General features: G+C 35.2%; 1 protein-coding gene across 7 annotated transcripts in view; it reads left to right on the top strand.

Moving 5' to 3' along the window:
• The window catches only part of CCDC171 (coiled-coil domain containing 171), a 394,070-nt gene that overhangs the window by 304,149 nt on the left and 75,067 nt on the right, over positions 1–14,854 (top strand). For 6 of the 7 annotated variants that reach the window (XM_032300135.1, XM_032300136.1, XM_032300142.1 and 3 more), the window contains one exon: positions 12,113–12,265. In XM_032300135.1, the coding sequence (XP_032156026.1) occupies positions 12,113–12,265 (153 nt within the window). Of the gene's footprint in view, positions 1–12,112; positions 14,429–14,854 lie in introns of those variants that run through there. The other variant, XM_032300141.1, reaches the window with a different exon arrangement.

Raw genomic sequence — 14,854 nt, 5'->3', positions numbered from 1 at the left:
ACCAGTTTTTCTTTGTGCCTCTGGTAGAATTTGGCTGTGAATCCACCTGGTCCTGGAACTTTTTGGTTAATTGGCTAATAATTACTGCCCCAATGTCAGACCTTGTTATTGGTGTATTCAGGGGTTCGACTTCTTCCTGGTTTAGTCTTGGGATCGTGTATGTGTCCAGGAATTTATTCATTTCTTCTAGATTTTCTAGTTTATTTGTATAGAGGTGTTTATAGTATTCTCTGATAGTAGTTTGTAATTCTGTGAGATCAGTGGTGATATCCCCTTTATCATTTTTTATTGTGTCTATTTGATTCTTCTCTCTTTTTTTCATTATTAGTTTGGCTAGTGGTCTATTTTGTTAATCTTTTCAAAAAACAAGCTCCTGGATTCATTGATTTTTTTTTTGAACGGTTTTTCGTGTGTCAGTCTCCTTCAGTTCTGCTCTGATATTAGTTATTTCTTGTTCTTTGCTGGTTTTTGAATTTGTTTGCTCTTGCTTCTCTAGTTCTTTTAATTGTGGTGTTAGGGTGTTGATTTTAGATGTTTCCTGCTTTCTCTTTGGGGCATTTAGTGCTATAAATTTCCCTCTAAACACTGCTAAGCTGTGTCCCAGAGATTCTGGCATGTTGTGTCTTTGTTCTCATTAGTTTCAAAGAACTTATTTATTTCTGCCTTAATTTCTTTATTTATCCAATAGTCATTCAGGAGCATGTTGTTCAGTTTCCATGTAGTTGTGCAGTTTTGACTGAATTTCTTTAGAAAAAATCTATCTATCTAGCTATCTATCTATCTATCTATCTATCTATCTAATTGCTTTTTAGGTTCTGGGGTACATGTAAAGAACATGCAGGATTCTTGCATAGGTACATACATGGCAATGTGGTTTGCTGCCTCCATCCCCATCACCTATATCTGGCATTTCTCCCCATGTTATCCCTCCCCAATCGCCCTACCCCCCATTGTCCCTCCACTAGTCCCCCCACCACAGTGTGTGATGCTCCCCTCCCTGTGTCCATGTGTTCTCATTGTTCAACACTGGCCTATAAGTGAGAACATGTGGTGCTTGACTCTGTTCCTGTGTCAGTTTGCTGAGAATGATGGTTTCCAGGTTTATCCATGTCTCTACAAAGGACATGAACTCATCATTCTTTATGGTTGCATAGTATTCCATGCTGTATATGTGCTACATTTTCCATGTCCGGTCTATCAATGATGGACATTTGGGTTAGTTCCAAGTCTTTGCTATTGTAAACAGTGCTGCAATGAACATACATGTGCATGTGTCCTTATAATAGAATGATTTATAATCCTTTGGATATATACCCAGAAATAGGATTGCTGGGTCAAATGGAAATTCTATTTCTAGGTCCTTGAGGAATTGCCACACTGTCTTCCACAATGGTTGAACTAATTGACACTCCCACCAACAGTGTAAAAGTGTTCCTATTTCTCTACATCCTCTCTAGCATCTGTCTCCAGATTTTTAAATGATGGCCATTCTAACTGGCATGAGATGGTTGTCAGTGTGGTTTTGATTTGCATTTCTCTAATGACCAGTGATGATGAGCATTTTTCATATGTTTGTTGACATCATATATGTCTTCTTTTGAAATGTGTCTGTTCATTTCCTTTGCCCACTTTTGAATGGGTTTGTTTGTTTTTTTCTTGTAAATCTGTTTTAGTTCTTTGTAGATTTTGGATGTAAGCCCTTTGTCAGATGGGTAGATTGCAAAAATTTTTTTCCCATTCTGATTGCTGGTTCACTCTAATGATTGTTTCTTTTGCTGTACTGAAGCTCTGGAGTTTAATTAGGTCCCATTTGTCTCTTTTGGCTTTTGTTGCCAATGCTTTTGCTGTTTTAGTCATGAATTCCTTGCCTATGCCTATGTCCTGAATGGTTTTGCCTAGGTTTTCTTCTAAGACTTTTATGGTGTTAGGTCTTATGTTTAAGTCTTTCATCCATCTGGAGTTAATTTTAGTGTAAGGTGTCAGGAAGTGGTCCAGTTTCTGCTTTCTGCATAAGGCTAACCAGTTATCCCAACACCATTTATTTAACAGGGAATCTTTTCCCTATTGCTTGTTTTTGTGAGATTTATCAAAGATCAGATGGTTGTATATGTGTGGCATTGTCTCCAAGGCCTCTGTTCTGTTACATTGATCTATATCTCTGTTTTGGTACCAGTACCATGCTGTTTTGATTGCTGTAGCCTTGTCGTATAGTTTGAAGTCAGGTAGCATGATGTCTCCAGCTTTTTTTTTTTTTTTTGCTTAGAATTGACTTGGCTATATGGGCTCTCTTTTGGTTCCATATGAAGTTTAAGGTGGTTTTTCCAGTTCTGCGAAGAAGGTCATAGGTGGCTTTATGGGGATAGTGTTTAATCTATAAATTACTTTGGGCAGTATGACCATTTTCACAATATTGATTCTTCCTAACCATGAACATGGAATGTTTCTCCATCTGTTTGTGTCCTCTCTTATTTCGTTGAGCAGTGGTTTGTAGTTCTCCTTGAAGAGGTCCTTTACATCCTTTGTTAGTTTTATGCTTAGGTATTTTATTCTCTTTGTAGCAACTGTGAATGACAGTTCATTCTTGATTTGGGTCTCTTTACATCTGTTGTTGGTGTATAGGAATGCATGTGATTTTTGCACATTGATTTTGTATCCTGAGACTTTGCTAAAGTTGCTTATCAGTTTCAGGAGATTTTGGGCTGAGACGATAGGGTCTTCTAAATATAAAATCATGTCATCTGCAAATAGAGACAATTTGACTTCCTCTTTTCCTAATTGAATACCTTTATTTGTTTTTCTTGCCTGATTGCTCTGGCTAGAACTTCCAATACTATATTGAATAGGAGTGGTGAGAGAGGGCATCCTTGTCTAGTGCCAGATTTCAAAGGGAATGCTTCCAGTTTTTGCCCATTCAGTATGATATTGGCTGTGAGTTTGTCATAAAGAGCTTTTATTATTTTGAGATACATTCAATTGATACCTAGTTTTTTGAGAATTTTTAGCATGAAGGGCTGTTTAATTTTGTTGAAGGCCTTCTGTTCATCTATTTAGATAATCCTGTGCTTTTTGTCTTTGGTTCTGTTTATGTGGTGAATTGCGTTTATAGACTTGCGTATGCTGAACCACACTTGCATCCTTGAGATGAAGCCTACTTTATTGTGAAGGATAAGCTTTTTGATATGCTGTTGTAATCAGTTTGCCAGTATTTTATTGAAGATTTTTGCATCTATATTCATGATGGATATTGGCCTGAAGTTTTTTTTCCTTGTTGATTCTCTGCCGGGTTTTGGTATCAGAATGATGTTGATGTCATAAAAACATTTGGGAAGGATTCCCTCTTTTTGTATTGTTTGGAATAGTTTTGGAAGAGTGGTACCAGCTCCTCTTTTTATGTCTGGTAGAATTCGGCTGTGAACCTATCTGGACCTGGGCTCTTTTTGGTTGGTAAGATATTAATTGCTGCCTCAACTTCAGCCCTTGTTATTGGTCTATTCTGGGTTTTGACTTCTTCCTGGTTTAGGTTTGGGAGGGTGCAAGTGTCCAGGAATTTATCCATTTCTTCCAGGTTTACTGGTTTATGTGCATAGAGTTGTTTGTAGTAATCTCTGATGGTGGTTTGTATTTCTGTGGAATCTGTGGTGATATCCCCTTTATTTATTTATTTTTTTAATCTATTTGATTATTCTCTCTTTTTTATTAATCTGGCTAGTGGTCTATCTATTTTGTTGATCTTTCCAAAAAACCAGCTACTGGATTTATTGATTGTTTTGAAAGGATTTTTGTGTCTCGATCTCCTTCAGTTCTGCTCTGATCTTAGTTATTTCTTTTCTTCTGCTAGGTTTTGAGTTTCTTAATCCTGAGTTCTAATTTGGTTGCACTGTGGTCTGAGAGGCTGTTTGTTATAATTTCCATTCTCTTGCATTTGCTGAGGAATGTTTTACTTCCAGTTATGTGTTCGATTTTAGAATAAGTGCTGTGTGATGCTGAGAACAATGTATATTGTGTTGATTTAGGGTGGCGAGTTCTGTAGATGTCTATTAGGTCTGCTTGGTTCAGAGCTAAGTTCAAGTCCTGAATATCCTTGTTAATTTTTTGTCCGTTGATCTGTCTAATATTGACAGTGGGGAGTTAAAATCTCTCACACTATTATTGTGTATGGGTCTAAGTCTCTCTGTAAGTCTCTAAGAACTTGTTCTATGAATATGGGTGCTCCTATATTGGGTGCATATATATTTAGGATAGTTAGCTCTTCTTGTTGCATTGATCCCTTTACCATTATATAATGCCCTTCTTTGTCTTCTTTGGCTTAAAGTCTGTTTTATCAAAGACTAGGGTCGCAATTGCTGCTTTTTCTTTTGCTTTCTGTTTGCTTGGTAAGTCTTTCTCTATCTCTTTATTTTGAGCCTCTGTGTGCCTTTGCACATGAGATGGGTCTCCTGAATACAGCATACTGATGGGTCTTGACTGTCCAAATGCCAGCCTGTGTTCTCTAACCGTTTATCAAGATTCTTAGCTTCCCTGCAGTGGGTTAGAACATGCTCTTTTAGCTTGGAGGAGTTTGTTATTACCCACCTTCTGAAACCTACTTCTGTCCATTCATCAAACTCATTCTCTGTCCATTTTCATTCCCTTTCTGGTGAGGAGTTGTGATCCTTTGGAGGAGAAGAGGCATTCTGGTTTTTGGAATTTTCAGCCTTTTTGCACAGGTTTTTCCTCATCTTTGTGGATTTATTTACCTTTGGTCTTTGCTGGTGGTGACCTTTGGATGGAGGATGGAGTTTTTGCATGGTCGTCCTTTTTGTTGATGTCGATGCTATTGCTTTCTGTTTGTTAATTTTCCTTCTAACAGGTCCCTCTTCTGCAGGTGTGCTGGAGTTTTTTGAGGTTGTACTCCAGACCCTGTTTGCCTGGGTATCACCAGCTGAAGCTGCAGAACAGCAAATATTGCTGCCTCTTCCTTCCTCTAAAAGCTTCATCTCAGGGAGGCACCTTCCAGATGCCAGCCAGAGCTCTCCTGTATGGGGTGTCTGTCGACCCCTGCTGAGAGGGGTTCAGGGACCCACTTCAGGAGGCTATCTGTCCCTTAGTAGAGCTCTAGCGCTGTGCTGGGAGATCTGCTGCTCTCTTCAGAGATGGCAGGCAGGAATGTTATATTTAAGTCTCCTGAAGCTTCACCCACAGCCACCACTTCCACGAGGTGCTCTGTCCCAGGGAGATGGGAGTTTGAGCTATAAGCCCCTGACTGGAGCCAACTGCCTTTGTTTCAGAGATGCCCTGCTGAGAGAGGAGGAATCTAGAGAAGCAGTCTGGTTACAACAGCTTTAGGGTGCTCAGTTCGAACTTCTGGACAGCTTTGTTTACACTGTGAGGGAAAAACCGCCTCAGTAATGGCGGAAACCCCTTCCCCCACCAAGCTGGCATCCCAGGTTGACTTCAGACTGCTGTGCTGGCAGGGAGAATTTCAAGCCAGTGAATCTTAGCTTGCTTGGCTCCATGGGGATGAGATCCACTGAGCTTGGCTTCCTGACTTCTCTTGGCTCCCTTGGCTCCTGCTTCAGCCCCCTTTCCAGGGGAGTGAATGACTCTGTCTCTTTGGCATTACAGGTGCCACTGGGGTATGAAAAATATTTTTGCAGCTAGCTTGGTGTCTTCCCAAGTGGCCACCCAGTTTTGTCCTTGAAACATAGGGCCCTTGTGATGTAGGTGTCTGAGGGAATCTCTTGGTCTGTGGGTTGTAAAGACTGTGGGAAAAGCATAGTATCAGGGCTGGATAGTACCATCTCTCACAGCAGGTTCCCTCACAGCTTCCCTTGGCTAGCAGAGGGAGTTCCCTGACACCTTGCACTTCCTGGGTGAGGCAACACCCCGCCCTGCTTCTGCTCACCCTTCGTGGGTTGCACCCATGGTTTAACTAGTCCCCATGAGATGAACCAGGTATCTCAGTTGTAAATGCAAAAATCACCTGCCTTCTGCGTTGGTCTCGCTGGGAACTGCAGACCAGAGCAGTTCCTATTCAGCCATCTTGCCCAGGAATTCTCTTTTTTCATTTTATGTGAATTTTAGGATTTTTTTTTCTAACTCTGAAAATTGACATTGGTAATTTGATAGAGATTGCATTGGATCGGTAGATTGCATTGGGCAATGTGGTCATTTTAATTATATTAAGTCTTCTAATTCATGAACATGGGATGTTTTCCCAGTTTCACCTACAATTTCTTTGGTCAGTGTTTTGTAGTTCTACTTATAGAGATCTTTCCATCCTTGGTTAAATATATTCTTAGTGTTATTTATTTTTTTGGTAGCTATAGTAAATGGGATAGCCTTCTTGATTTGGTCCTCAGCTAGATTATTATGGGTGTATAGAAATGCTACTGATTTCTGTACATTAATTTTGTATCCTGAAACTTTACTGAATTTATCAAATCTAAGTGTTTCTTGGTGGAGTCTTTAGGGTTTTTTAGATAGAAGATTATATCATCAGTGAGCAGTGATAATTTGACTTCCTCCTTTCCAATTAAGATACCTATTGTTTTTCCTTTTGCCTGATTGCTTTGGCAAGGACTTCTAGTATTCTGTTGAATAAGAGTAGCAGAAAGTGGACATCTTTTTCTTGATCCAATTCTTCAAATGCTTTCAACTTTCTTCATTAAGTATGTTGGCTGTGGGTTTGTCATATAGGGCCTTTAGTATGTTGAGGCATATTCATTCTCTGCCTAGTTCTTTGAGGATTTTTATCATGATGGTATTCTGAATTTTACCAAATGCCTTCTCTGCATCTATTGAGATGTTCATATGGCTTTTGTCCTTAATTCTATTTATGTGATATATTATGTTTGTTGATTTTCATGTATTGAACTATCTTTGCATCCCTGCAATAAATTTCACCTGATTATGGTGTATTTTTTTTTGATGTGCTGTTGGATTTTATTTGCTAGTATGTTGTTGAGCATAACCATGTTATCATTGTGAGATTTTCTTCCTTAGGAGTGACATAATAATAAATTTTATTGATTATCAAGAGAAATTTTGTTACAGCAACTATTCATTAGCCTGAAAATATTTTTGTATTTGAAAGGATTTTAATATATTAAATATTATTTAATATATTAAAATTAATTTAAACAATTTATTAAAATTTAAAAATGAAATATTTTAAATATTTAACTATTAAATATTAAACATAATGTGAATATATTATATTAATTATTATATTCACATTATGTCTAATATTAACACCCCTCAGAAATATTGAATCTTTCTTTTATGAGCTAAAATAGCAATTTCCCTATTTGATATCATTATTACAGGTAATGTTGATCTGAGGGCTTATCATATGCCAGGCAGTTTAAGCTGATTTCACATATTAATACTCATTTAATTTCTATAAAAATGTTATATGGTGGCCAGGCGCTGTGGCTCACGCCTGTAATACCAGCACTTTGGGAGGTCAAGGCAGGTGGATCATGAGGTTAAGAGATCGGGATCATCCTGGCCAACATGGTGAAACCCCGTTTCTACTAAAAATACAAAAATTAGCTGGGCATGGTGGTGTGTGCCTGTAGTCCCAGCTACTCGGGAGGCTGAGGCTGGGTTCAAGCTCCTTGCTCGAACCCAGGAGGCGGAGGTTGTGGTGAGCCGAGATCGTGCCATTGCACTCTAGCCTGGGTACCAAGAGCGAAACTCCATCTCAAAAAAAAAAATGTTATATGGTAGGAATTTTTATTCTGATTTTATGAGAATATATTACATTTCAAATATTTAGTATATCTGGCATATCTATTTTACACAATATATTTACATAAGATATAGAAATGAAGTATGTTTATAATTATATGAGCTAAAGTGGGAATGTTAGAGATTTTTGCTTCCCAATTACTTACTCAAAAATGTAGATAAAATATTTGATATTTTGGCATGTAGGCTTTATATTTTCCACTAATTTCTTCTTCTCTTAATATCAGGTTCTCAACAATCCTATTGTCCCTGATGTTCAAATCTGAAGCCAGTCTAAACTGCTTAATAATATATACATAGCAAACTATATAAATGATGTTCTATTCTTGAAGTGACATGCACCTGTTGGTTTCTCATAATTTTTTTATATTCTAATGCACATATACTTTTAAAACTTGGATAGATGTGGAGTTTTATGTTTAAATTCTCTCATCTTGTTACTGTCAATTATACACATTATAGATTATCTCTAAAAGAAAGGCTATTCTCATTCAGAAACTGTCTTTTTGTCTTCATATACTAACAAAGTCACACTGAGATACAGATCTCACTGCAGGGTATAGTCAAAATAAATCTCTGGGGCCACAGATGACAACAGGATACGTTCTCAAATCCTGGACTTGCTGTACACAGTATGATGCTGTTCTGTTATTGTTTCCTAATGTAAAAAAATGTGATGTTTTAAAAAAGGAACAATATGTGTTATAGAGTGTTAGACTTTAGGAGATTGATATAAGAGTCAGTAGGTGCTTACTCCCTCTTTCTTCTACTCCCTCAGTTAATTCAGACTTTCATTTCCATTTCTTCTACCAACTTGACATCTTTCTTTTATATTAAAGAGTTGATTTTTTCATTGGTATGCTTTACTATATAGTTTGAATCGCTTATTAATACTAGAAGTTAACACTCTTTATTCTTCAAGAGATCTGTGGCTTCTTTGAATAATTGCCATTTCAGTGATATTCCTCATACCTTCAAATTTTGAAGGAGACTTTCGTCTAAAAGAGCATAGTGTATTTTATACATATTAGTAACATGAAACATGCTTTCTGTATTGATTACTGTACCTTACCACTCTGAAAAAGTATCATACACACTGTTACACAAATTTTGTCTCTCAAATGAAAGTATTACTTTAAGAGAGTTGGAATGTTTAAGATTTGAAATACTAAGCAAAATTGAATTATAATATTCTTCTTAGTGTTATAAAGAGGTAATATGTGGTTTATATTAATATTTCACTGAATATAATTTAGTTATTAAAAGTAGATCAAGGAAAAGTTATACACTATGTAAAATTTCTGACATTATTTCTCAAAAAATTTATTTTTTAAAAGGAGATTTGAAAGAATATCATTTATATTATTTATCCCTTTTAGAATGTCATAAAGATGAAATTTGCAAAATGTGTTTCTCCAAGTTTAGAAAACGGGATAACTTTTAAAATGTGGAACTTTTAATCCTCAAATATTAAAGGCCAGTTCTCTGGTGACTTACAGTAAAAAAATAATCCAGGAGCCTATTACTGATGGAAGGGAACGTTCTTATCATTCAATAAGCATTTGTGCATGTTTTCAGCCTTTTATACATTTTAGGTCCTTAGAAAATAAAAGTATATACACACACACACACACACACACACACACACACACACACACACACCGCACATATTTCAGCTTGTCTCATTTAGATTTTAGTGGAGAATTTAAAAATAGAACAATAGTAATAATACTACAACAAAATTCAATCGTTTACCATTTTTAGAGTTCTTTCTTATATTAAATGTGATATAGTTGAAGGGTTAAGAGAATGGATTTGCATGAGAAATACTCGGATTTAAATCCTGACTACTGTACAACTAGTTGTAAACTTGAACTAGTTATTTAATCCCTCCAAACTCCTGTGTTTTGCTCTGAAAAACTAAGTTTAAAAAGTACTCCATATGGTTACTGTAAATGTAAATGTAATTAAGCATGTAATATGCTTACATAGTCCCTTCACTTCAGTAATAATAAGCATTAGCTATTTTAATTTTCTGAGCCTAATGAATATTAGCTATTTTGTTTTTCTGAACCTTACAACAGTTTTGAAAGTAGACAAGAAGGCCAGGCGTGGTGGCTCAAGTCTGTAATCCCAGCACCTTGGGAGGCTGAGGTGGGCGGATCACCAGGTCAAGAGATTGAGACCATCCTGGCCAACATGGTGAAATCCCGTCTCTACTAAAATTACAAAAAAATTAGCTGGGCGTGGTGGTGTGTGCCTGTAGTCACAGCTACTCAGGAGGTTGAGGCAGGAGAATTACTTGAACTCGGGAGGCGGAGGTTGTAGTGAGCCGAGATTGTGCCACTGCACTCCAGCCTGGCACCTGGTGGCAGAGTGAGACTTTGTCTAAAAAAAAAAAAAGAAAGTAGACAAGAAAACGACTCTTCTTCCCATTTTATAGAGGTAGGAGATGGAGGCTCAGAGAGATTATGTGACATTTTCCAACAACATAGACTTGAATCAAAGTAAGAATCAGAAAGAAAAGAAAAACCCAGGACTCGTCATTTCTGGTCCACTATCTCAATAGATAAGATACATGAATTTATAAGAATTGAGAGAGACTTGACATGGGGAAAAAACATGTTATCTAAGAGTTTCTGATTTTTACATACTTTTGAGACACAGGGATATATTTTGTATTAATATTAGCTATAAACTTACCTTGAAATGATTCGAAGGGAGATAGGTTAGGATTTTTCAGATATTCCCAGGTAAGAAGTCATATAATGCTTATGTAGTGTTGGTTAATAGATTCAAGTTTATGTACTTCATCCTTTTATGCCTAGTCTGTAATTATACTTCTGCTTTTTTCAACTTGTACAGAGTTTCACCAATAATTTATTAATTAGATTAGGTGTTAAGATTTTACTTTCCCAAACATCATCACCCTTTCCTAGAAGGTATTTTATACTCATATGGTTTCAACTTAAAGTTTTTATCTTTTCTAATTTTCTTTCATTCATTCATTCATTCATTCATTCATTCATTCTTCTAGTCATTAATTCAGGCAGTCATTCAAACAAGTACTCACTATGAGCCACTATCATCCTGAAGCTGCAGATATGTATAGGCATAGTATCTGGCCTTAAGTAGCTCAACAGCTAATAAAGAAGATAAACATGTAAACTAATAAATTTCTGCTAAAGCAATAAATGCAACAGTAGAAGCAGGCATGAAGGGCTCACAGAAAACCAGGGTAGAAGTTAACACTGCCTTTTTTAGGCTCACAAGAGGGTTCTTGAAAGAGATCTGAGCTGGATTTTTAAGGGCAAATAAGAATTTATTAGGCAAAAAGGTCTGAATTTTCTTACTCATACCTGCAAGTAGCTAACTTATCTCTGTTTTGCAAACATTCTGTAAATTGTTTCTTACTCTTTCTTTGTTTACTAAATTATTTTTTACATGCATTCCCAATGCTCAAATATATAATTTCTCAAAGCTTTCCTAATTCAGACCCTTAAAATAGAATGTAATTTGCAAATTCTCAGACTATCATTACACTAAGTTGTGGCTGTTGCAGGAACATTTTTCTTGTAAGTAATATAATATTATTTTTGAAAATGTCTTTGAAATGTGGGATTTTATTTTGCTATATTTGAGTTATTTTGAAAGCCTTTTTAAAAAAGGCTTAATAATGTCCTGGACTTAAAAATCATTACAAATTGTTTTAGAAGAAATCTATAAGATATGATTAAACTGTGATGTAACAATTCCCTAAATACTGTGCTGTTTAGGGGAGATAATAAGTTACCAGGACTAGTTTGTGTTAATTATTTTATTATATGCAGTCCAATGTGAGGGCATTTTGTGTTACACGAATGAATATAATTATACTTTTCTTACAAAATAGGAATCATTATTTACTCTTAAAAATCCCAAAATTATTTTAGCTCATTTTGTTTCAAAACATTTGTTTTTTAGATGGATTAAAAATTTTACTAACTCAGCTTATTTTGAAAAATCTTGTTTGTATATCCATTAAGATTGCACCTCTCTTAAGATTGAAATTTAGGTCAAATTACAACTTGGAATTTAACTTTACTGTAGAAAATAACTGTGCCATCTTTTAAAACTACATTCTAAATTTTAAGCACAATAGATCAAAGTACACCTTATTTAAATAAATACTCTGGAATGAAGTCTCAATTATTTTCTCACAAACTTTCTTAAAATAGTCACTGTTCTCAATATAAAATATGAGGTTTAGCTATATTTTAAAGAGAGATGAAAAGTTATTTATTTTAAAATTTTAATGGTTTTGCTTTCAAATTATGGTAATTTTCCTTTGGGGACATATTTATTTGAATTGTATGTGACATAATTTTTATTTCTTAAGGGTATGATTAAAAGTTTCATGGATGTCTACCAGCTTGCAAGCACTAGAATCACAACATTAGAGAAGGAAATGACATCTCATCGAAGTCACATTGCGGCCTTGAAATCAGAACTTCACACAGCTTGTTTGCGTGAAAATGCAAGCTTACAATCAGTAAGTCCTTGTCTAACAATATTTTTATAACTCCTTGAATCTTGGATTACATTTAAATTTATGTTTTTAATTTTCATAAGATCACTTGCCAATATATGTGATTTAGGGTAAATGATCAGATCATCAAGTGACATAAAATTATTTGTGTGGAGAAAAATTTGAAGGAAGAAAAGCAATTAATTTTTTCATTGTATTATGTATAAAGATATGCATAATGTTATCAATGCTAAAACACTACATCAAGATTCCTTTGTGTTTGGCAGTGCAGCTGACAGTTGGATTTGGCAGTCTGCATAGTTAAGGCTTGCAACTGTCTGAAGATTCTGTGGGTCCCATTAAGACAGAATATTATTAATTATGCGTATAACCAAAATGGTAATTAGAACATGTGATTATTCTCTGTAGAAAACTTGACTTATCCATAATACATGCCTAGCTAAAGATGCATGTTGTGATTCATCTATACAATTAAAATTCAGTTTCAGCAGTTATTTTTATGTCTTAAAATTTTAGCCCATGATGAAATTTGGGCTCACTTAAGACTAAAAAAAATTTCTACACTTGAAATATAGTGTTTGGGGAGTTTTAAAAAATGAATGTATAGTGACATAAAGGAATAAGTAAACATTTAAACTTTTCCTCAAACAGATTCAGAAGGTTACCAATAATTGGAATGTCTTTTTAATTTTTTCTTTGGTTTGATTACAGCAGATTAGGGTGACTTATAAAGAAAACCAGTATCATTTTGCTATGCGGCTGTTGACCCATTTCATATGCTACATTCAGCAGAAGAAAGAGTTATCATTAACAAATAGATGTATGGCTCTGGTCTGATTTCTCACCTTCTTCTGATCTTAGCTCAACTGTCAGCATCCAAATAAAGCCTTTGTAACCATGGTATTCAAAATCACAACCATCAACCCTCCTTGCCCCCTGAAAAAACTCTCTATTTCTCTTTTGCTCCCTATTTTCTGTCTTCCTTCTATCTTTCTTATTTTATTTTTTCCCTCTAGCAGTCATCATCAAAACTGACATATGGTGCATTTTATTTATTTGCTTATTGTGTGTTTGCTCCTTACCCTCAGTAGAATATAAGTTCTATAAAGAAAAGCAGTTTTCGGTGTTTGCTTCATTGCTGTGAAGACATTCAGTTTCAAGAGTAGTCTGGCTTATAGTAAGTGTTCAATAAATATTTATTCAGTGAAAAATACTAGTAATTTATCTAATAAATGTAAAAAGGCAGTTATTTGGGACCTGAGTTGTGAGTTCAATTTTTAAAATGACTTTGTTAATTTCTTAATGAGAGATTGGTAAATTTGACCTCCACCAAGAGAAATTAAAATGAAGAGGAAACTTTTTAAAATTTTGGAGTATTTGGAATTTATTCTAGCCTTTCTCTGAAACATACTCACATTTCTTCCTGTTAACTCTGATTTGATTGGTTAATATTATATTATACTGTTTAAGTTGTATCAGCTTTGTTGGGTTGTACTATTGTTTATTACTTTTTACTATTATTTAATATAAAAACAATTACTTGTATTTTAAGAAGACCAAACTTGTAAGGTGAGATTGGTTTTCCGTGGGTTAAAAAATTTTTTTGCCAATTGTTATGCTACGGGTATCTTAATGAAAGTGTGCTTAATATACCTCACAATCATAACAAAACTCTACTTCTCAAAGTTTTTTCTCCTTTGAACGTATCTGCAGGGTATACTCATCATTTCATTTAGAAGAGGTGGTTCACCTGATATTGATTTTTCATCTATAGATGTGAAAAATTCCCCCAGGTGATTCTGATGTATCCTTTTAGGAGAATGTAGCCCAATTCTATGTCTTGACAGGATGTGTTCTCTCCTATCTTTTCCCTTAGTTGAGAATCATTGTTTTAAAAATAATAAACTTGTATAATGATTTTTATTTTTTATAGATATTTGTACAGTATATGCATTTACTAACTTAAACTTTTTAAGAACTCCCTAAAGGAAGTAGAAAAACAAACTTTTGTCTTTGTATTTCATAGATGAGAGACAATATTGTTTCGTGGATAAAAGCATGGGCTCTGGAGTTATATCCATTAGGAATACCCTCAAGTGTAAATAATAGAAAATCTGACAGGCATAACTTAAAAAAAATAGAGGAATGCAGATATCTCTTTGACCTATTAATTTCATTTTCTTTGGATATATACCCAGTTGTGGGATTGCTGGATCACGTGATAGTTCTAGTTTTTTTTGAGGAACCCTCATGCTGTTTTCCATGGCTGTACTAATTTACATTTCCACAACCAGCATGTGCACAGATTCCTTTTTCTCCACATTTTCACCAACACTTATCTTTTGTTTTTTGTTAGTAGCCATTGTAACAGGAGTGAGGTGATATCTCACTGTGGTTTTCGTTTGCATTTTCCCAATGATTAGTGATATTGAGCATTTTTTCATATACATGTCCATTTGCATGCCTTCTTTTGAGGAATGTCTACTTAGGTCTTTTGCCAATTTAAAAAATCAGGTTATTTGTTTTCTTCTTGTTGTTTGAGGTTGTTACATATTTTGGATATTAATCCCTTGTCAGATGCATAGCTTGCAA

This window comes from Sapajus apella, unplaced genomic scaffold (assembly GCF_009761245.1).
Source record: "Sapajus apella isolate SASKATOON/1434 unplaced genomic scaffold, GSC_monkey_1.0 scaffold42, whole genome shotgun sequence".
Classification (NCBI taxonomy): Eukaryota; Metazoa; Chordata; class Mammalia; order Primates; family Cebidae; genus Sapajus; species Sapajus apella.
Note: the sequence above shows the minus strand (reverse complement) of the source record. Positions and strands in the feature narration are given on the sequence as shown.